This window comes from Thunnus maccoyii, chromosome 4 (assembly GCF_910596095.1).
Source record: "Thunnus maccoyii chromosome 4, fThuMac1.1, whole genome shotgun sequence".
NCBI lineage: Eukaryota > Metazoa > Chordata > Actinopteri > Scombriformes > Scombridae > Thunnus > Thunnus maccoyii.
This window is the reverse complement of record NC_056536.1, coordinates 35,210,979-35,232,728: the sequence shown is the minus strand read 5'-3', so window position 1 is coordinate 35,232,728 and position 21,750 is coordinate 35,210,979. Positions and strand designations below refer to the sequence as shown.

The 21,750-nt window shown below is 42.0% G+C and overlaps 1 protein-coding gene across 1 annotated transcript in view; it reads right to left on the bottom strand.

Moving 5' to 3' along the window:
* The window catches only part of LOC121895765 (PDZ domain-containing protein 4-like), a 29,947-nt gene extending 10,372 nt beyond the window's left edge, over nt 1–19,575 (bottom strand). Inside the window, exons 1-8 of the mRNA XM_042409187.1 lie at nt 19,475–19,575; nt 15,571–15,624; nt 12,546–12,648; nt 11,349–11,583; nt 11,135–11,219; nt 10,120–10,218; nt 7,454–7,516; nt 2,620–2,721 (exon numbers count right to left, since the gene is read on the bottom strand). Coding sequence (XP_042265121.1) covers nt 2,620–2,721; nt 7,454–7,516; nt 10,120–10,218; nt 11,135–11,219; nt 11,349–11,583; nt 12,546–12,648; nt 15,571–15,594 — 711 coding nt within the window. The 5' untranslated portion in view covers nt 15,595–15,624; nt 19,475–19,575. The remainder of the gene's footprint in view (nt 1–2,619; nt 2,722–7,453; nt 7,517–10,119; nt 10,219–11,134; nt 11,220–11,348; nt 11,584–12,545; nt 12,649–15,570; nt 15,625–19,474) is intronic.
* Between the last annotated feature and the right edge of the window lie 2,175 nt (nt 19,576–21,750).

Here is a 21,750-nt window from a genome sequence, read left to right as displayed (position 1 = left end):
TGTGTGTGTGTGTTTGTGTGTGTGTGTGTGTGTGTGTGTGTGTGTGTGTGTTTGTGTGTGTGTGAGTGTGTGTGTGTGTGTGTGTGTGTGTGTGTGTGTGTGTGAGTGTGTGTGTGTGTGTGTGTGTGTGTGTGTGTGTGTGTGTGTGTGTGTGTGTGTGTGTTTAACTGACATGCATGAATATTCCATGTTGCAGTTCCTCCTCTGTCAGCAGATGTGGACACACAGTCTGGGACCTGCTGTCATACTGGAAACATTTATTGTTTGTGTGTGTGTGTGTGTGTGTGTGTGAGTGTGTATGTGTGTGTGTGTGTGTGTGTGTGTGTGTGTGTGTGCGCGTGTGCGTGTGTGTGTGGCACTGCACATGCAGAGTAGACACATAATATGTGTCTACTCACCACCACCACCATCATCACCACGATGATCATCATCACCATCACCGCCAACACCATTATCACCACCACCAACCCCACCATCATCACCATCATCATCAACACCATGATCACCATCACCCCCAGCACCAACACCAACCCCACCATTACCACCACCATCTCCACCACCACCAACCCCATCATCACTACCATCATCACCACCATCATCACCATCACCACCACCATTATCACCACCATCACCACCACCAACCCCACCATCATCACCACCATCATCAACACCATGATCACCATCACCACCAACCTCACCATCATCACCACCATCATCACCACCATCATCAACACCATGATCACCATCACCACCAACCTCACCATCATCACCACCATCACCACCACCAACATCACCACCATGATCACCATCACCCCCAGCACCAACACCAACCCCACCATTACCACCACCATCTCCACCACCACCAACCCCATCATCACCACCATCATCACCACCATCATCACCATCACCACCACCATTATCACCACCATCACCACCACCAACCCCACCATCATCACCACCATCATCATCACCATCACACCCATCACCATCACCACCACCAACCCCACCATCATCACCACCATCATCACCACCACTTCACCATCACCACCACCAACCCCACCATCATCACCATCATCATCACCATCACACCCATCACCATCACCACCACCAACCCCACCATCATCACCACCACTTCACCATCACCACTACCAACCCCACCATCATCACCACCATCATCATCACCATCACACCCATCACCATCACCACCACCAACCCCACCATCATCACCACCATCACCACCACCTTCACCATCACCATCATCAGCTTCACCATCATCATCATCACCATCGTCACAATCACCACCACCATCATCATCATCATCACCACCACCACAATCACCATCACCATCACCACCACCAACCCCACCATCATCATCATCATCACCACAACCACCATTATCACCACCAGCACCATCACCACCACTACCACCACCATCATCATCATCATCACCACCACCATCACCATCACCATCACCATCATCACCACCACCACCATCACCATCACCACCATCATCACCATCACCACCATCATCACCATCACCACCACCACCAACCCCACCATCACCATCATCACCACCACCATCATCATCATCACCACCACCACCATTATCACCACCAGCACCATCATCACCACCACCATCATCACCACCACCACCATCACCATCACCACCATCATCACCATCACCACCATCATCACCATCACCACCACCACCAACCCCACCATCACCATCATCACCACCACCATCATCATCATCACCACCACCACCATTATCACCACCAGCACCATCATCACCACCACCACCACCATCACCATCACCACCATTATCACCATCACTATTATCACCATCATCTTTTCCCTCTAAACTTCTCACATGCTTTCATTTCAATAAATGTTCAAATGATCCAATATTTCAGCAAAAATCAAAGATTAGAGAAAAAGTCCAAAAACTGAAAACAGATTTGTGTATCAGAACTTTGTTTTTTCTTCTTTCCTCTCCCATTAATCATCTCACCACCCCTCAGATTTATCTGCTGACCCTTTGGAGGGGCCCGACCCCTAGGTTGGGAACCACTGGACTAAACTAGCTAACTGTATATAAAGTAGTGTAAACTAGCTCCACCTCCAGCAGCTACAACAGTAACATGCTGCTCTAACACTGATGCTTCACTATTAATAATCTAATGATGTCATATATAATAATATATCAGTCAGAGGGACCAAACCACTACTTTTACTGCAATACTTTAACTACATCAAGCTCATAATACTTATGTACTTTTACTGCAATAATTTAACTACATCAAGCTCATAATACTTATGTACTTTTACTGCAATACTTTAACTACATCAAGCTCATAATACTTATGTACTTTTACTGCAATACTTTAACTACATCAAGCTCATAATACTTATGTACTTTTACTGTAGTGGGATTTTTCATGCAGGACTTTTACTTGTAATGAAGTATTTGTACACTGACGTATGAGTACTTTTACTGCAGAAAAGGATCTGAGTACTTCTTCCATTAGGTGTTAGTTTCACCAGTTGCTATGGTTACCTGCAGTCTGTATCACCTGAGTATTGATGTAGGTTGTGTTGTGTTTTGTCGTGTTGTGTCACCTCTATGTCTGGTCGAGCCAGCAGCAGGGAGAAGTTGATGCTGTCCTCTCTGGTCAAAATGGCCACTGCTTCCTCCCTGTTTTGAATATCCACTCCGTTAATCTACAGAGGAGAGATCATTAGTCTATATTTATCAGTACATCTACATGACTGCATACTGGTTTCACACCCAAATAGATTTTTAAAAGCAACTGCAAGCACCTCAGTGATCATGCAAGTGTGTACTGTATTTGGAAAATTAAACTATCTAAATTAATTAGTATCAGGCAATATAAGAAAATGAATATATATATGAATATAATATATGAATATGTAAAGAATATATTGCTCATGACTTTAAAAATCCTAAACAATTTTGGATTATAATCAAAAGTATAATTAACGCAGCTCATAAAAATTCACATAATCATATAAGAGTTCATACTGTTATATTACATGATTCACTTTTAGTTGCTGAAGCATTTAATCAGCATTTCTCCTCGGTCAGTTCTGCCATAATGCCTGATCCCTCTGTTGCTGGTGATTTTAACAATATCTGTCACAGCTTCTTCTCTTTCAGGAGAAAAACACCTGTCGGGGTCCAGGATGTCATTAATGACCTAAAAGTGAGTAGTGGTCCTGGGTTAGAAGGCACTGAAATTATTGTCCCACGTTTGCATTTTGCCTCTTTGTGATGTTTTTAACATGTTTTTACGTGAAATACCTGCCATATGGAAATGTTCACTCCTTTGTACAAAGAGGGCGATGTACTTGAAGTCAGTGACTACAGACCAGTTTCAACCATCTGTCCTACTGCAAAAGTATTTGGAAAACTAATTTATGTATCAGATTTGCTTCCTTGTATGAGAACACAGTGTTTTCAGTTATGAAGATAAGAACTGAACCAAAGTAAAGCAATACGTGACAGAATGAAGTTTAGCTAAAAGAAGGTAGGGGTCGACCAGATCAAAAGATTTGGTCAAATCAATGAAAATTGCTCCTAATAAGTTACTATCATTAGATGCAGAGTGAATATTGTCTGTAAGTTTTAATAAAGCAGTAGTTGTGGAACAATTTGATCAAAGCCAGATTGAAAGGGTGATACGATATTGTACTTATTGAGGTGAAATGACAATTTAACATTAATACAATGAGGTGTGCCTCAGGGCTCAGCTCTGGGTCCTCTTCTCTTTTCTAGTTTTATTAATGACGTTATTCATGTGTTATTACCAGTCCTGATGCTACCTGGGCCTGAGGCTCCAATTAATCATATTGTGAAGAAAATGAACCCTGGTATTGATGTTCTTTACCGATCCAGAAACCATTTTTCTTTTACTTTTAAAAGAAACTTTCATCACAGCTCATTTGACCAATATTGGATTATGCTGATGTTGTATATCAGGCTGCATCCAAACCTAATCTTCTTCCTCTTAGTCTAGTTTATAACAGACTCTGCTGTCCTTTCAACTCATCATTGTACAATGTATGAAACTCTTAATTCACTCCCATCATAAGAGGACAGCAACATTTTATTTTTAAATGTATACATTTCAATTACCTTCACTAATTAAAACAGTTCATGGTACCTTTCTCCTCTCTGTACAGCTCTTTTATTCTTTTATTCTGTTCCTGTAGTCTCTGAGTCTCCAGCTGAGGAAGTCTTTATGTTTAAAGCTCTGACTGGAATAATCTACCTGTAAATATTTGATCCATATCATCTTTCCACCTGTTCAAAAATGCCCTGTCTTTTTATTATGGGATCAGTTGTATATGTAAATAACAGAATAACTAATAAGAGTAACTCTACTCTTATTCATGTGAGATATCAGTGGATCTCTTAGTTTTCTGTCACATGTGTGTATACAGTAAGTACTGTATATATATATATATATATATATTTGGGGGGGGGGGGGGGGTTGGACTGTATGACAGGTTTGTTCCCTAAACTCGCAGGGAGACACCTCATCTCCAAAAAGCCCTTCATCACTGTGGTGACGGCTGTCATGGGAACCGGCACTGACATCACTCATCCCCTGCCTGGTAACCATGGCGATGCCAGGTGCTGCTGGTCTATTAATATCACACCTCCAACTTTAACTTTTCACTGGCAGTGTTTTTCACGAGGTCGTCAGTCGGAGGGTCAGAGGATAACCAGAGAAATGTATTCACACTCTATATTCATCCTCCATGTTTCAGAGAGAACAGACAAAAACTTTAACAGAATATATATATATATATATATATATATACATATATATATATATATATATATATATAAAATAATTAATTTGCCACAGATGTCTCTTTTTAGAGAATGAGTTTTGATCATATGTACACTTAACATATTGTCACAATTAATGTTTAGTCAGTATGAACAGGAGGATGATTACAGCAAGAAAAACCTGACTGTTGTTTTAAGACACACTAGAATATTGTGAACCTGTCCTTTAAGGTTTGGGACAGATCGTAGTCTTGGTTAAGCACTGAAAGACAAGATTTGTTTACTTTATTAACATTTAACCAGAAATCAAACTTTAAAGGACGAGTTCACAGTTTTACAAGTGAGTCTTAAACCAACAGTCAGTCAAATGAACATTAAAGCTGTTTATCTTGCTGTAATCATTCCTCCTGTTCATACTGACCATTAGAAGATCCCTTCATAATGACCTTACAATGGAAGTGATGGAGGACAAAATCCACAGTCCTCCTTCTGTGTAAAAATGTATTTAAAAGTTTATCTGAAGCTAATATGAAGCTTCAGCGTCCAAATGAGTCAAATCAAGTAGATATCTTTCAACGTTACAGTCTTTTTAGTGCCAAAGTTCCTCTTTTTGTTACTATACTTCCACCTGCAGCTCAACAGGGAAACACTGTCCGAGGAAACACAAAGAGGGAATTTGATGCTAAAAAGACTGTAAATGTAGAAAAATCTGCTTTTATTCACCTCAAGAATATTGTGAGAGTTTGGTCATTTTTAACAAAAAAAGAAGCTGAAAAATTCATTCACACCTTCATCTGTAGTTGAATTGACTACTTTAATCCACTGTAACATAACTACAACTCATTCACAACCTCCGACGCCAGATGTTTTCTCTCTGCACTGATGTCTTTTCTTATTGTTATTATTATTTTAGTCTTATTGTGATCTGATCCTGTGAAGCACGTTGTTGAATTTTTGTTTAAAAAAGTGCTTTATAAATAGAGCTTTATTATTATTATTATTATTATTATTATTATTATTATTATTATTATTATTATTATTATTATTGTTATTTCCTCTCCTCACCAGGACCTGTGGACAGCCTCTTGTGTGTTTTGTGAAGGATGAACTTTGTGTGCAGGACGAGTGGTGAGGTGAGTAAATAAAGTGGATGTGAGCTGAACAGCAGGCGGAGAGGAAACAAACAGCTGAGCATTGTGCTGTAACGCCGGCGACACCACCGTCTCCCCCTCCATCCCTCCCTCTGTCTATTTTTAGGACAGCAGTAACCGGGCTGCCGACAGTGCTCTCTGATTGGATGAAACTATTTGGGGGGTTCCAGGTATAAATTTCCACAGTTTGATCTGAATGTGTTTTAACCCTCGTGGAGCCAGTTAATGTGGTGTATGTGCTGTACTCATCCGTCTGGAGGAAAAGTTTTCAGCCTCAACATTCAATATGAATGAATACAGAGATGAGATTAACAGTCTGACTTAAATAAACCAGCTAGCGCCTCCTACAGACTGTAGTGTTCATTACACAAAGTGAGTTTTAATGGCGGTGCAAATGCATATACAGTCAATGGAAATATGCTAAAAGCAAATTCTCCCACAGCTGCTCCCATTTACAATGTAGAATTGAAAGCAGTGTCTTCATACAAACAGCTGATGTTATCACTGACATACAGAATGTATTTGTAAGAAGATGCAGCAGCGTGTTTACTCCCATCGTAAACTCACGTCTTTGGGATCCAGTAGCCACATTTCTTTTGTTTTATAATCAGTTATTCAGAGTGTCGTATTGTGCTGTGATACAGCTGATCTGTGAAACTTTAAACTAAACTATATAATCAAATCTGAATTCATACGAGATTATTGAACAACCTGTGGCTGATTCAGACTCTAACAGCATCTTTTCAGTCTGGTGATTTAGAGTCTCTCAGTTTAAACTGTGATTAACAAACATCAGCATGTTGCTGGATGAGATCTGAATCCAGAGGATATGATGTGATATGTATCTATTGTTGTTGTTGTTGTTCTGCTTTTCTCTCTCAACCCAACCGGTCGAGGCAGACGGCGCCACCTAGAGTTGGGTTCTGCTTGAGGTTTTTCCTGCTGCTGCTGATGGAGGAATGTTGGGTCTCTGTAGATTAAAGAGTTCAGTTCAGACCTGCTCTATGTGGAAACAGACCTGAGATAACTTCTGTTGTGATTTGGTGCTTTATAAATAAAACTGAATTGAATTGAATATGATTGTCGTGACTGTTTGATGTGTTATGTATGTAACTGTATGTTTAATCTGTGTGTCAGCCTCTTTAACTGAACTGCCTGAGGATGCAAAATGAATTTCAGAGTAAGTGAACAATAAATTTGTATCGTACGTGTGAGATGAAAATGTTTCAACTTGACAGAAAGCTTCATAGAAACGAGAGGAAAAAGGAGACTGGAGGGAAATAACAGAGAGAATGAGAGTCTCAGCTGAACTGAACACAAACTCTCACAAAGACACAGTTGTTCTGTTGCAAAAGGAGCCAGAAAAACATGTGAAATATCCGGACAGAGGGTGTCCAGAGATATCCAGATCTCTGTAGGACAGAGAACAGCTGCTCCTCAATAAAGACTGAATCACAAGAACAAAGCCAAAATAAACGTTTACCTGAAGTATCCGGTCTCCCTCTCTGATGCGTCCATTCTTGGCTGCTATGCTGTTTGGATTGACCTGAAGAGATAAACAGATAAACAGATAAACAGAGATAAACAGATAAACAGAGATAAACAGATATAAACTGTTGGGCCTCAAACCATGAGGTCACACAAAGAAGGCCTACATGTAACCTGTGAGGCCTGACCACGAGGTGCTTTATTCCTTTGTTTTCCCCAAGACAAAGGAATAGCACCAAAAATGCTGCTTAGACAATGGGAGTCCATTGCAAACTCTATTTCCAAGGATGCTTTGCGATTTTCACACCTCAGCAGGGAGCAGTCAACATACAGTCTCATTGGTGGAGACGCTCCTGCACAGCGGAGCATCCTGATGACGCAGCCGTGACATCACCGCCCCTTTAAAAACTGACCGGGCCCTGAAGCACACGCCTTTCCCGTGTCACTGAGCTAGGGGTAACTCCTGTTCCTCTGTGAGTCAGCTGACTAAATTGGGTACCCCACGCACGTCTTTTCCCCTCATCGAAGACTCCCCTCGCCGGACGAGACGAGACTTCGCCCGTGTTCACCCGAACACATTCCCGGATCCGAGAGAGACCGCTGCTGCAACCAGCATCCTCAAATTCCTCGAGACGGAAGAAGCGCTTCTTCACCGAGTCCACTCTGCTGTTCTCTCCGCCACGCTGCCGAGAGCCAGCTGCCGTGTTTTTAGCCGACCGTGCGAGAACGGCCACCGTCTGCATCCGAGCCCAGGACAAAGCCGGACATAACGACGGACTACACACAAACCCAGCTCGCTTTCTGAAGCGACCAAGTAAAAGGCATAAGTCTGGGCAGAGGCAGTGTTAATTGTGTGTTCTTATCAGCATCAGTTGCTGTTGTTTAGCATTTAGCTTTTAGCTTTATTGCTATTGTTTTGTTGTGCTGTTGATGGACCGCCGAGTCCATTTTTCCTGCTTTACTCTGAGGAGTATTTTAAGTTTGCTGCCTGTTTAGTTGTGTTCACCACGCTAGACTGTTTTGTGTTTGTCCCGCTCGGGACTACCGCTGTGTTTGTGCCATCGTGAGTCAGGAAGTAAGTTGCTTTGTCAGTCAGAAACCAGACAACATGCGTTACAGACTGCCGTCCGTACGCGCAGTCTGTGGACAAAGGAACCGCTTCTCTTCCTCTCACGATCGCTTTCTCTCCTTCTTCCTTCTCTCTTCTGACTAACACATACACACGCGCGCACACACATACACGCACCGACATCTTTTGCACATCTGATGGTCAGATAACGTCAGACAAAGCTTTGCTTTGTCTTTCCTTATCCGCCATCAGACACGTGTGTTTTTCACAGAAGTGGGTGAGTGTGAGACGCCGTCCGCCAGGCGGCGCCGTCTTGCTTCTGTCTAACCAAAACACCGCCACATTTCTGCCATCCGGTTCTCGCGCGACGTGACTTCCTCCCATAGTCAGGTCCGCGTTGCAGACCGACGACGTCATCACGTCAGGCCCCGTCGCCACCTTGTCACACGCACGCTCACACACACACACATGCACGCACATGCATTCCCCTGCATGTGTCCAACCCTGTACATAGCTGTTGTGTTTGTTTGGTAGGATTAGATTTTAGGATAGTCGTTTATTGAATGAAGCATTTGTTAACTTTGTTAATTTTACCAAGTTTAATAAACACTGTTATATCTTTAAAGAGAAGTTCTTCTGTCATTATTGTGTGTAATGTTGTGAAAAGTGGCTGATTGAAGGAGTCAGAGCTTGAATTCACCCTTCTTTGTTCATCTCCCATTTATGAGACTACCTTGTTTGGTTATTGGACCCGGTTTACAGGTGGTGCCCCGTATTTGTTAATTCATATTAATAATTCTATTAATTGTCATAATTAGTTAATTATCCTTGATAATTGATAATTATTGCCAATAATCAACTGTGTTCCTCACAGATCCAACAGTTGGTGCCCGAATTATTGATTAAGGTTAACCTTATTTAAGGTTAATCTTATTTTCATAATTCATAATTATCTATGATAATTATGAATTATTGCTAATAACCAAACGCACTACTGCCTGTCCCAACAAACAGATCAACAGAGATAAACAGATAAACAGAGATAAACAGATAAACAGATATAAACAGATAAACAGAGATAAACAGAGATAAACAGATAAACAGAGATAAACAGATATAAACAGATAAACAGAGATAAACAGATATAAACAGATAAACAGAGATAAACAGATAAACAGAGATAAACAGATATAAACAGATAAACAGAGATAAACAGATATAAACAGATAAACAGATAAACAGACATAAACAGATAAACAGAGATAAACAGATAAACAGAGATAAACAGATATAAACAGATAAACAGAGATAAACAGATATAAACAGATAAACAGATAAACAGACATAAACATAAACAGAGATAAACAGATAAACAGATAAACAGAGATAAACAGATGAACAGAGATAAACAGATAAACAGATAAACAGAGATAAACAGATAAACAGAGATAAACAGATAGATACACAGAGATAAACAGAGATAAGCAGGATGATCTCCTCTTTGAGCATTATGTAGGAGAAAAGAGAGAAAAGGAAATAAAGAGTAGAATGAAGAGATGAAGAGTAGAATGAAGGGATGAAGAGTAGATCACCTCTCCAACGTAAATCCCCAGATCCTCCTCATCGTCCGTCCTGTAGCAGACTGTCAGACCCAGCTTCTCCTGCTGGCTGGACTTGTAGAGCTCCACCTCCTGGAGGAACACAGGAGAGAAGCTTGTTGATGGTCTGATGCTGGTTCAGGGTGTTAAAGGTCATTTTATGATTGGTCAGAACTAGTTTGTATGATGTGTAGTCCAGCAGCGTCAGGAATCTAAAGAGTTAATTGTTGTTATGAACAGCTGTACCCTTGATGGTGGGGTGGAGGGTCACCTGTCATAGAGAGGAGGGAGATGAGATGTTTAAAGGACACATATTCTGCACATTTCCAGCTCTATATTTATATTCTGGGGCTCTACTGGAATATCTTTGCATGATTTCCAGTTAAAAACTCCTTATTTATCTTCTACTGGTCCTTTATGCAGCCCCTCAGTTCAGCCTCTGTCTGAAACAGGCCGTTTTAGCTCCTGTCTCTTTAAGGCCCCGCCTCCTGATGAGCCCGCTCTGTTCTGATTGGTCAGCTACAGGAAGCTTCCTCCAGCTCCGGAGGCTACGTAAACAAAGTATAGTAGCAGGATTTCACTTCTTTTTCTTCTTCTTTACTCCAAATGTCGACATTGCAAACAGAGGATTCATTCGAGTTTGAAGCCCTGACTTTTGACTTGCAGGCAGCATCGCTACATATGTTCATCACAGGTTTTGGACCTCTGACCATCATAAGATGTGTAAAATACACAATATAAATGTCCTCTTTAAATCCGGGGTTAATGATGTAGATTGTCAGCCAGTCTGGAGGACATTCATAGTAGGACACTAGTACTGGTGTCTCACTGTGAGACTCGTCCACAGACAGCCTGACTCCTATTCAACAACAACATTTCCTGAAATCCTTCCATTAAATGACTGAACAGTCTGTATGATGCAGCTTTGTTGGACTCAGGAAATAACCTTCCTGCTGTCTTTATGTCTTTATGTCTTTATGTCTTTATGACGGTGATATTTGGTTCTCACCTCGTACTCCAGGTCATCCTGTCTGTCCACCTCATGATTCGAGACGTCAAAGTAGTCGTTGGGGTCGTTGTACTCAAACACACAGCTGGAGGGAGGAGACAGAAAACTCAGTCTCATCATATTAAACATTATTGAGTTTTCATATCTGGTGACTTGTCCTTTTTCACTCCCAAAAACACTGATTAATAAACAAAGACAACAAGTCAGAACATACAACTCGTTGATCCCGTATGGTCCCACGAGGTGAGGGAGGGGAGGAGAGGGGGGAGGGGGAGAGGAGGAGCCCCCCCGGCTGTGGTGGTGGTGACCTCTGCTCCTCCCCAGCGTCACCATGTTCTGGAAGCTGATGTCCGTCTGCGTAGCGTTGTCGACGCAGTCGGGGATGGCAACCATGGTAACGGAGGAGACGGAGGTGCTACCGGTCCCATTACTGCTGCACACTAACGTACCTGCGGGGAGGAGGAGAGGAAGAGAGCAGGATGTTATGGAGTTTTCCATCTTTAGGGGTCAAGCCTGGGCCTTGAGGTCACACTGTAATTCTTGAGTAGTAGGAGACATTTTCTCCTTGAGACTCCAGAACCCTCTGTCATGTTTTGGGGAGGCAGAGGCCTCTTTGATGAAGGGTAAATCAGCATAACCATGGTTACCAAGATCGGAGGGGGCCTTCCTAGACAACACAGATAGGTGACTGCGTAGCCAGAATGTGCTGACGGTGACCTGAACTGACACGGGTAAAATGCAGTTCCTTGTTTAGAAACTAGAGAACCAATTACACTAATTTTTCATATTGTAGGCTGATCTGCTGAGGTTAAAGACTAAGAGTCAGACCTTCAGTGGGCAGAACGGAAAGAGACAGCATGACCATCACTCATATCTGCACAACAAAGGAGAGGAAGGGAGGACGAGGAGGAGGAGGAAGAGAGGAAGAGGAGGTTGGGTTACAAAAGACTGCATAAAGACATGAACGTGGTGTTTCATGGTGTTTTATGGTGTTTTATGGTGTGTCATGGTGTTTCATGGTGTTTCATGGTGTTTCATGGTGTGTCATGGTGTTTCATGGTGTTTTATGGTGTTTGGAGGAGACACTGAGTCCATTCTGGAACTTTGAAACTGGAGTCAACAAAACAATCTCATCACCTGCTGAGGAAGCTCATGTGATACAACTGAAAGCTCCAGAACAGCTACTAAATGAACTTGTCATAAGATTGTTTCTCATGAATGAAGGTACAGTCACATTGCATTTGTGCAACTGTTTGTAACAAGTTCAACATCAGTTTAAAGCTGGTGATGTCACTGATGATGTCACTGATGATGTCACAGCAGTCAGGAATCCTCTCTGACTGCAGCTGAGACCACAAACACCTGAGTGAAGTGGAAGCAGGTACGAGCTCTGATTGGACGATGAGCTTACCTTTCCGTCTGTGACTCTTGCGGACGGGCCCCGGGTGCTGCAAAGGCTCCTGGGAGTTTTGTGGTCTGTCCAGAGGGAGCTGAGAGGGCCTCCGACCTCTGACCTGAAGAAATTCACAGAGATTTACAGAATGAGATTAATGAAGGTAAAGTAAATAAAGATTAAACACAGTTATGGAGAGATAAAAGCTTTATTGTACAGGTCTTTTCATTTTAGACTCATTTCCATGAATTTGCACATATTTAACAGTGAATTTTTAGGACATTTTACAGAAAGGGTTTTGCAATTTTTTACAAATTATAAGTAACATATAAAAGCAAAAATCTTATCAGTTGGGGGTCTGTGGGTCCTTGATGTGAAAAAGTTTAAGAACCACTGATTTAGAGGAGGTAGTTGTGTATGTTGTACATATTGTAAGTTGTGATACTGAGTTATATACACACTAGATACACTGTTTTATGACTAGCTACCTCTGTCATTGTGATTATGTCTCTAGCTTTGGTTGTCATGGTTACTGAGGCCGTGACACGTTAGTTTTTAATTGGTGTAACGCTAATTACATACATAACTAATTATATACATCAGTGTACGGTGTATTATCCCTGTTAGCTGTTTAAAATTGCTGATTTAGTTTATCAGCATGATACAAAAACACAAAGTCAATCAGAAAACAAGTAAACATGTTGTTGTTTTTGAGCCCTGAATGAAGTGTCCATTGGAGGTGGAGGTGCTAACTGGGTGTTAAAGATGTGGTTATTACTCAGGTGACTTCCCTTGTTGTGTTTTCTTTGTTTTGTTGCCGCTGTTCACTCTTTCATCCTCTCTTTGTGCTTTGTTGTGATCCTGATCAGATGGCAGAGTTCATGTAAACTCCACACAGTGAAATCTTTGAATCTTTAATAAAAGTATGAAAATCTAAAAAGAAAAATGATCTAACTTACTAATTGCATGAAGAAGTTGTGTGCGTGCAGTGAATTGACATGTTTGTGTTGGCTGAGCGTTGTGGTGATGTTACAGGGTTGTCAATGTCTTGTTGATTGGCTGCTGAACATCCAGAAGGCGGGTCTTATCTACTATGAGCCTATCAGAGGCAGACAAGATGGTAGAAGGGACCTCCGTCTGTTGTGACTGTGATGGACAGTATGTCACACTTCCTGCTGCACGCTGGTGTCTGTTAACATAAACAAACTGAATGTGTGGTGATGTGTAGTGATGTGTGGTGATGTGTGGTGATGTTTGGTGATGTTTGGTGATGTGTGGTGATGTTTGGTGATGTGTGGTTATGTGTGGTGATGTGTGGTGATGTTTGGTGATGTGTGGTGATGTGTGGTGATGTTTGGTGATGTTTGGTGATGTGTGGTGATGTGTTGTGATGTGTGGTGATGTGTGGTGATGTTTGGTGATGTGTGGTGATGTGTTGTGATGTGTGGTGATGTTTGGTGATATTTGGTGATGTGTGGTGATGTTTGGTGATGTTTGGTGATGTGTTGTGATGTGTGGTGATGTGTGGTGATATTTGGTGATGTGTGGTGATGTGTTGTGATGTGTGGTGATGTTTGGTGATATTTGGTGATGTGTGGTGATGTTTGGTGATGTTTGGTGATGTTTGGTGATATGTGGTGATATTTGGTGATGTGTTGTGATGTTTGGTGATGTTTGGTGATGTGTGGTGATGTGTGGTGATATTTGGTGATATTTGGCGATGTGTGGTGATATTTGGTGATATTTGGTGATGTGTGGTGATGTGTGGTGATATTTGGTGATGTGTGGTGATGTTTGGTGATGTTTGGTGATGTTTGGTGATGTTTGGTGATATTTGGTGATATTTGGCGATGTGTGGTGATATTTGGTGATATTTGGTGATATTTGGTGATGTGTGGTGATGTGTGGTGATGTGTGGTGATATTTGGCGATGTGTGGTGATGTTTGGTGATATTTGGTGATGTGTGGTGATGTGTGGTGATATTTGGTGATATTTGGTGATGTGTGGTGATGTGTGGTGATATTTGGTGATATTTGGTGATGTGTGGTGATGTTTGGTGGATAGTGTGTTTGATGAAAAACACTAATGAATCAAGTGGGATATTAGAAATCAGACGAATATGATTAACGAGGAAAAACTGAAGGTGAATCAGAGAAAAAAAGCTGACGAATAATGAATGAAGGCGACTGCATGATTCAGAACAGCTGTGGTCTCTCTGGTTTCAGGTAATAAATCAGCTTCTAGCAGCTTGTTTCTGAAATGCTTTGTGGTGTGAACACAGTTTGGTTTCTGTGAAGACACTGATGAATACAACATGAATCTGGAAAATAGTAATAACCCATTTTCATTTCCAAACTAGGCCTGTGAAGGTCTTAAAGGGGGTTTCAACAAAAACACATGAAAATGTCACATTTATCAAGACAAACAATAAATTCTTCTTTTCTGGTTTAGTTACAATTATGAACAAACATAATTGATTTCTTTCACTTTGGGCTTTTTTGTTCTGTTTGTTGGGTTTGTTTCTGCTCTGACTTGCTCTGGCAAGTTTTGAAAAGTGCATAAATGAAGATTCTTCTTCTTCTGAGTCTGGGAGTTAGGCGGAGTCAGGCGCCGCCAAGATGGTAACGGATGGAGCCGCCCACTTTGAGCTTTAAAACTGCTCTTCGGAAACCAACGGCTGACGTCATGGTGGCTACGTCCATATTTTCTTTTACAGTTTATGGTGTAGACGCACTAAAAACTCACTAGCATCAGGATGAACAGTGACACTGTGTCTTTCTGTTGACTGTCAGAGATGCATACATGCATGATAAGATGTGAAGCATAAAAAGCTTGAAAAATGGACATGAATATATGAGAGTCAAGACTTTGCTGGATGTATCTGTGATTAAAGGTGGTGTAGGTGACAGCCTGGGCTTGTGGGAGGAAATGTTCTCTATTCATCATCAGCTTTATGGGAGAGGAACCTTATTAAAGATGACTGATAGGAGGAGAAGGGACAGCAGAGTCAGGATGACTGAAAGCTGACGGACGCCGTTCTACCTTTATGTTTCCATGTCTGTCCATCGGCCGCAGGGAGTCACTCCAGCCTTTCTGCTAATGACAGAAACACAGACAGAGATAGATGATGATGATGATGATGATGTTAGCGGGTCAGGAGATAAATACACAGAAACACCAGAGACAAGAGAAATAAAAACAATATATCTTTTAACAGAACATTCATGAACTTTATGGTATTGGTACAATAATTGATGATACTGGTCTAATATATTAGATTGGTAAATGGTAGTTTAAGGCCCTACTTGCCTCCATCTTCAGTATCTCTACACATTTACAAGATAAACTTCAAGCATCATGATAAAACACGTTTTATGAGGAACATAATAGGTTTACTCGTATTCTCAGGACCTGTTTTGTGGTGTTGGATGTGATTATTGTAAATGAATAATGAATAATGTATTAAAATACAGCACCAACATCACATTTAATTGACCCAAACTAAAGCTTGTTATAATCTGCTCTTTTTAAACTGACATGTCACAGTTTGTTATTGATTGTTAATAACTCACCCAGAATATAAATATAGAGCTGGAAATGTGCAGAATATGTGTCCTTTAACAATCCCATAATGCAATGTGCTACACGTTTGTATAGATGTGAAAACTATCTGTCAGACGTTAGAGATCAGACTGACAGATATTAGTCTCAGGAGAGCTGAGAGGAGACTGAATACTGGACCAGTATTGATCAGATGGACACAAACACAACTCCAGTGGGATGATAATGTTGCTCTGTGTCTGCTGGAAGAGTGAAGAGCAGATAACATGTTTGTCTTGTCAACTTTATAATGCAGTTTGTCAGCTTCGTTTAGACTTCTTCCCCAACAGCTGCCGAAAAAATGAATGTATACAGCTCACTGGGTTTATTTACGGGAGAGTTCATTATGGTGCTACATGTGACCAAGTGACGAGCACACAAAGGGCTCATCAAATGAAACGCACCGTCAGTGTTTGGCTTAAAGGAAAATACGAGCAGTTCATTCCCACAACAAGCAGCAGCTCACAGCCGGCGTTCACGCAGCGAGACGCCGGCGACGCACATCAGCATCACAAACACCTGCACACAAATAACTGCTGATGCTCACACATACATGATGTGTCTCTGAATGCACAGCCTAACCTGCTGCTTCCAGGTAACACACACACACACACACACACACACGCACCCGCACGTGCACACGCACGCGCACACAGCTCATGAATACTTGCATGAATGCACACAGACACACACACCTGTCCTCCTCCTGCCTTTGTTTCAGAGCTGATTGTTATGCATTACATGGCCTCTGCAGGTTGTCTGTGTGTGTGTGTGTGTGTGTGTGTGTGTGTGTGTGTGTGTGTGTGTGTGTGTGTGTCAGTGAATAGAAGGCCTGATCCGGTCAATACCCTCTCAATAAGTACAATCATCTACAGGCCTGCTGTGGCCCGGTCACTGATTGTGTTTGTTTCATCTGCTTTTAAATAGGTCGGCCTGGAATTTCCAGCACAATAAAACACATTTCTGGGGGAGAAAGCAGTGTGTGTGTTTGTGTGTGTGTGTGTGTGTGTGTGTGTGTGTGTGTTCATATGGAGAATTGCTCAGCCTGGTTTCAGACCTTTGGATCGCCTCCCACATCTAAACGGTTTGTGCACAGATGTAAAGAGTCTGGAGGGATTTATTCTCCGCATTGAGCCAATCAGAGCCTTTGTATAGGAGACTGAAGTCGATGATACGACTTATATACACACATTTGTCACCACAAAACCAAAGTCACACTAAAATTTCACTTGAAATTTCCACCATGTTTTGTTTCCAGGTGGGCATTCAGCTGTTTGCTGCATCGTTGTGACGCCATACAGAAGAAAGAATGAGTTTATTTCCAACTGTGAGCCTTAAAGGAGGTTCATAATGTTTCCAGTGTGTTAAACCAGCAGTCAGGTGTCCATATGAACAGTCAAAGAGGTTTTCCTCGCTGTAATCATTCCTCCTGTTCATACTGGATATTTAAAGATCCTTCAAATGTGCTTTCAATGGAAGTGATGGAGGCCAAAATCCACAATGTGTCCACACAGTCATTAAAAGTCTGTGTGAAGCTTCTATTCAGCTTCAGCAGTCTGAGTTAGTCATATCAAGTGGATATCTGACACATTTACAGTCTTTTTAGCATCAAATTCCCTCTTTGTGTTTCCTCAGTGTTTCTGTGTCATTTAGTACAAAAACAGGTTTCACTGTTAATTTGGGCTCCTGACTGTTGTCTTAAAAGACTGGAAAAATAAAAATAAATACATTTTTTGGATTTTCAAAAGAAGCATGACAGGAAACATAAGGATCGCTGCTCTAAATGTCTAAATGTTGGCTGCTGAATTTACTGTTTAATGGTCTGATTTGACTCTTCTTGCTGTCAAGGTCAATAGATGAAGAGTCGACATCACATCGATACTGAATGAATAGTGTAGTTAAGCTTTGTCTCAGCCTTCATTATGTTTATTATTGGTCTGTAGAACGATCAATATTCCACTAGAAATGAAGGATAATGAAGTCTCACCTCAAGCTGCGATAATGTGAAAGTCCAAACTAATGAGCTTCTTGGTTTCCACGTCTGATTGCTCACATTTAGGTGTTTTATATGACTTGTTGACTGGTGCTGTGGTGAGAAACTGTTGAAACTATCAATAATCAATAATCTCCATCCTCATCCTGTCCAGACTAACGGAGGCCAGCTCTTGTAGAGAAGATAGCAGGGTGATTTCCAACAAAAGACAGCAGTCAGCTCTTTTCTCCCGTTCAGTTATTAATTTCACACTTCACTTAGCTGTGATTTCTGTCGGGCTAATATGGCGGCGGCCCGCCGGGACGCTCATTGTTACCGTGCCTGTAACCACACATACGCACCAGTATAATGAGCAGAAACACAGCGGGGAGCGGGGGAGTGTTGTAATTATCATACACACACAAATCACACACTCACAGCACACAACACACTGCCAGATCTGCACAAACACAGTGATACCAGTGATACTGACTCAGATCTGCTGGTATGTTCGTCTACACTGATGCATCATAACCAGCCACTGAGATCAAGGTTTCTCCATCAATTAAATCTGAGATAAAGATAGATGGATGTTCATGGATGTTAATGGTGTATTAGGACCATTATTAGACTCCAGTACACAGCCAGCACCCAATACGACCTCTATAATAAACATAAACCAGAATGATCAGTTTCTGACAATGTCAACAAGAACCGAAAATATAGAAGCTTCATAAAAGTAGAACAAATAGCAGAGCTGTTGTGTTGGATTGATTAGACTGCACAGGTGTTCCTAATAAACTGCTCACTGAGTATTTATACAGTACAGCTGCATTTCATTACACTCAAAACACAAACATACAGACAGAAGGAAGCACCAGACCTACAATTTAAAAGACAGTTCACCATTTATCAAGTGTGTCCTATAACAACAGTCAGTCAAATGAGCATTAAAGCTGTGTTTCTTGCTGTAATCATTCCTCCTGTTCATACTGACCATTAGAAGATCCCTTCATAATGACCTTACAATGGAAGTGATGGAGGACAAAATCCACAGTCCTCCTTCTGTGCAAAAATGTATTTAAAAGTTTATCTGAAGCTAATATGAAGCTTCAGCATCCAAATGAGTCAAATCAAGTAGATATCTTTCAACGTTACAGTCTTTTTAGTGCCAAAGTCCCTCTTTTTGTTACTATACTTCCACCTGCAGCTCAACAGGGAAACACTGTCCGAGGAAACACAAAGAGGGAATTTGATGCTAAAAAGACTGTAAATGTGTCAGATATCCACTTGATATGACTAACTCAGACTGATGAAGCTAAAATAGAAGCTTCATGACTGTGTGGACACTAATCACATTTATAATAAAGTCACCTGATTTCCTCCTTCGCTCCCGTCATGATTATTATGACCACTAGAGGGCGCTGTCACTGAAACGGAAACAGATGTTGTGGAGCACTTCCAGTAACAGCTGATCTGGAGTCATGAGGGAAACTCTGGGTTTCCAGTTCCAGAAGAAACTTAAACTCTGGGTCAGTTACCATGGTAACCTAAACTCGGTGTCAGTTACCATGGTAACTTAAACTCGGGGTCAGTTACCATGGTAACTGTGAAGCTAACCTCTCTCTCTCACAGAGTTTCATGTCTTGCTTCATTCAGTCGTGTCAAAGCTCGTATGGAAGCTCGTTCAGTAGTGGAGCTTTACTGTCTGTCAGAATCTGAATCCTGGTTGATGTTAGTTTGTTACTCAGGATTTAGGGTTAGCATTAGGGTTGGGGTTGGGGTTAGCATTAGGGTTGGGGTTAGGGGTTGAGGTTGGGGTTGGGGTTGGGGTTAGGGTTGGGGTTAGGGGTTAGGATTGGGGTTAGGGGTTGGGGTTGGGGTTAGGGTTAGGGTTGGGGTTAGAGTTAGGGTTGAGGTTAGGGGTTAGGGTTAGGGGTTGGGGTTGGGGTTAGGGGTTAGGGTTGGGGTTAGGGGTTAGGGTTGGGGTTAGAGTTAGGGTTAGGGTTAGGGTTGGGGTTGGGGTTAGGGGTTGGGTTAGAGTTAAGGTTAGGGTTAGGGGTTGGGGTTAGGGTTGAGGTAAGGGGTTAGGGTTGGGGTTAGAGTTAGGGTTAGGGGTTGGGGTTAGGGTTAGGGTTGGGGTTAGGGTTAGGGTTAGGGGTTGGGGTTAGGGGTTAGGGGTTGGGGTTGGGGTTAGGTTTAGGGTTAGGAGTTGGGGTTGGGGTTAGGGGTTGGGGTTAGGGGTTAGGGTTAGGGTTAGGGGTTGGGGTTGGGGTTAGGGGTTGGGGTTAGGTTTAGGGTTAGGAGTTGGGGTTAGGTTTAGGGTTAGGGGTTGGGGTTAGGGTTGGGGTTGGGGTTAGGGTTAGGGTTGGGGTTAGGGGTTGGGGTTAGGGTTGGGGTTAGGGTTAGGGTTGGGGTTAGGGTTAGGGTTAGGGTTGGGGTTAGGGGTTGGGGTTAGGGTTGGGGTTAGGGTTAGGGTTGGGGTTAGGTTTAGGGTTGGGGTTAGGGTTGGGGTTAGGGTTGGGGTTAGGGTTAGGGTTGGGGTTAGGGGTTAGGGTTAGGGTTAGGGTTGGGGTTAGGGTTAGAGTTGGGGTTAGGGGTTAGGGTTAGGGGTTAGGGTTAGGGTTGGGGTTAGGGTTGGGGTTGGGGTTAGGGTTAGGGTTGGGGTTAGGGGTTAGGGGTTAGGGTTAGGGTTAGGGTTAGGGATTAGGGTTAGGGTTAGGGTTGGGGTTGGGGTTAGGGTTGGGGTTGGGGTTAGGGTTAGGGTTAGGGTTAGGGTTGGGTTAGGGTTAGGGTTAGGGTTAGGGTTGGGGTTGGGGTTAGGGTTGGGGTTGGGGTTGGGGTTAGGGTTAGGGTTAGGGTTGGGGTTGGGGTTAGTTTGTTACTCAGGACTTTGTAAAGTTGCTGCTTTAATGTGTGAATTGATCTTCAGCTCAGAATCAAACCTCTTTGTGTCCTTCTGTTATAACTCTGAGACTCTGTCAGTTTGTTAGAGCAGCTGCTGACCTTTAATCTTTATTACACATAATGTTTAATCTCAGTTTAAACTTAAACAATCTGCATGAAGCTTTAAACATGTAGGATCAATGAATAATGATCCCTATCAGTCATGATGTGATTGGTCCACTGATGGAACATCATTCCTATAATATTGGAGATTATATGTTAATATTTCTGAGTGAGCAGGATGGAGCGAGCGGCCTCTAAGGAAGGGTTAGGGTAAGGCAGGGAACAGCTGGAGATTTCTGATCCTGACAGACGTGTTTGCAGTTTGTCTTTCCTTCCTTTAGTCGTCTCCCAGTCACACTAATCACACTAATCTGAGTTATGATGCTGGGAGAATCTTGTTTGGTATGTTTCTGCTACGTGAAATTAAACGTATTTAACTTTATGTTTTTGACAGTAGTGAAATACTTCCTGTGATTTTCTACAGCATCATGTTGATTACTGTGTTTTTAGGCGTAATACACAGAACTATACTGTAAATAATATTCACAGAAATTAACTGTGCAGAAACAGTTACTATGGATTTCATATTTTACACATCCAGCTCAGTGGCTCTATGCCCTCAATGTTTCATTATGTCTGATAATTTGCTGATTTTCTGTAAATGTGTGCTTCATTTGGATGGAAACTTTGCTTCTTTATGT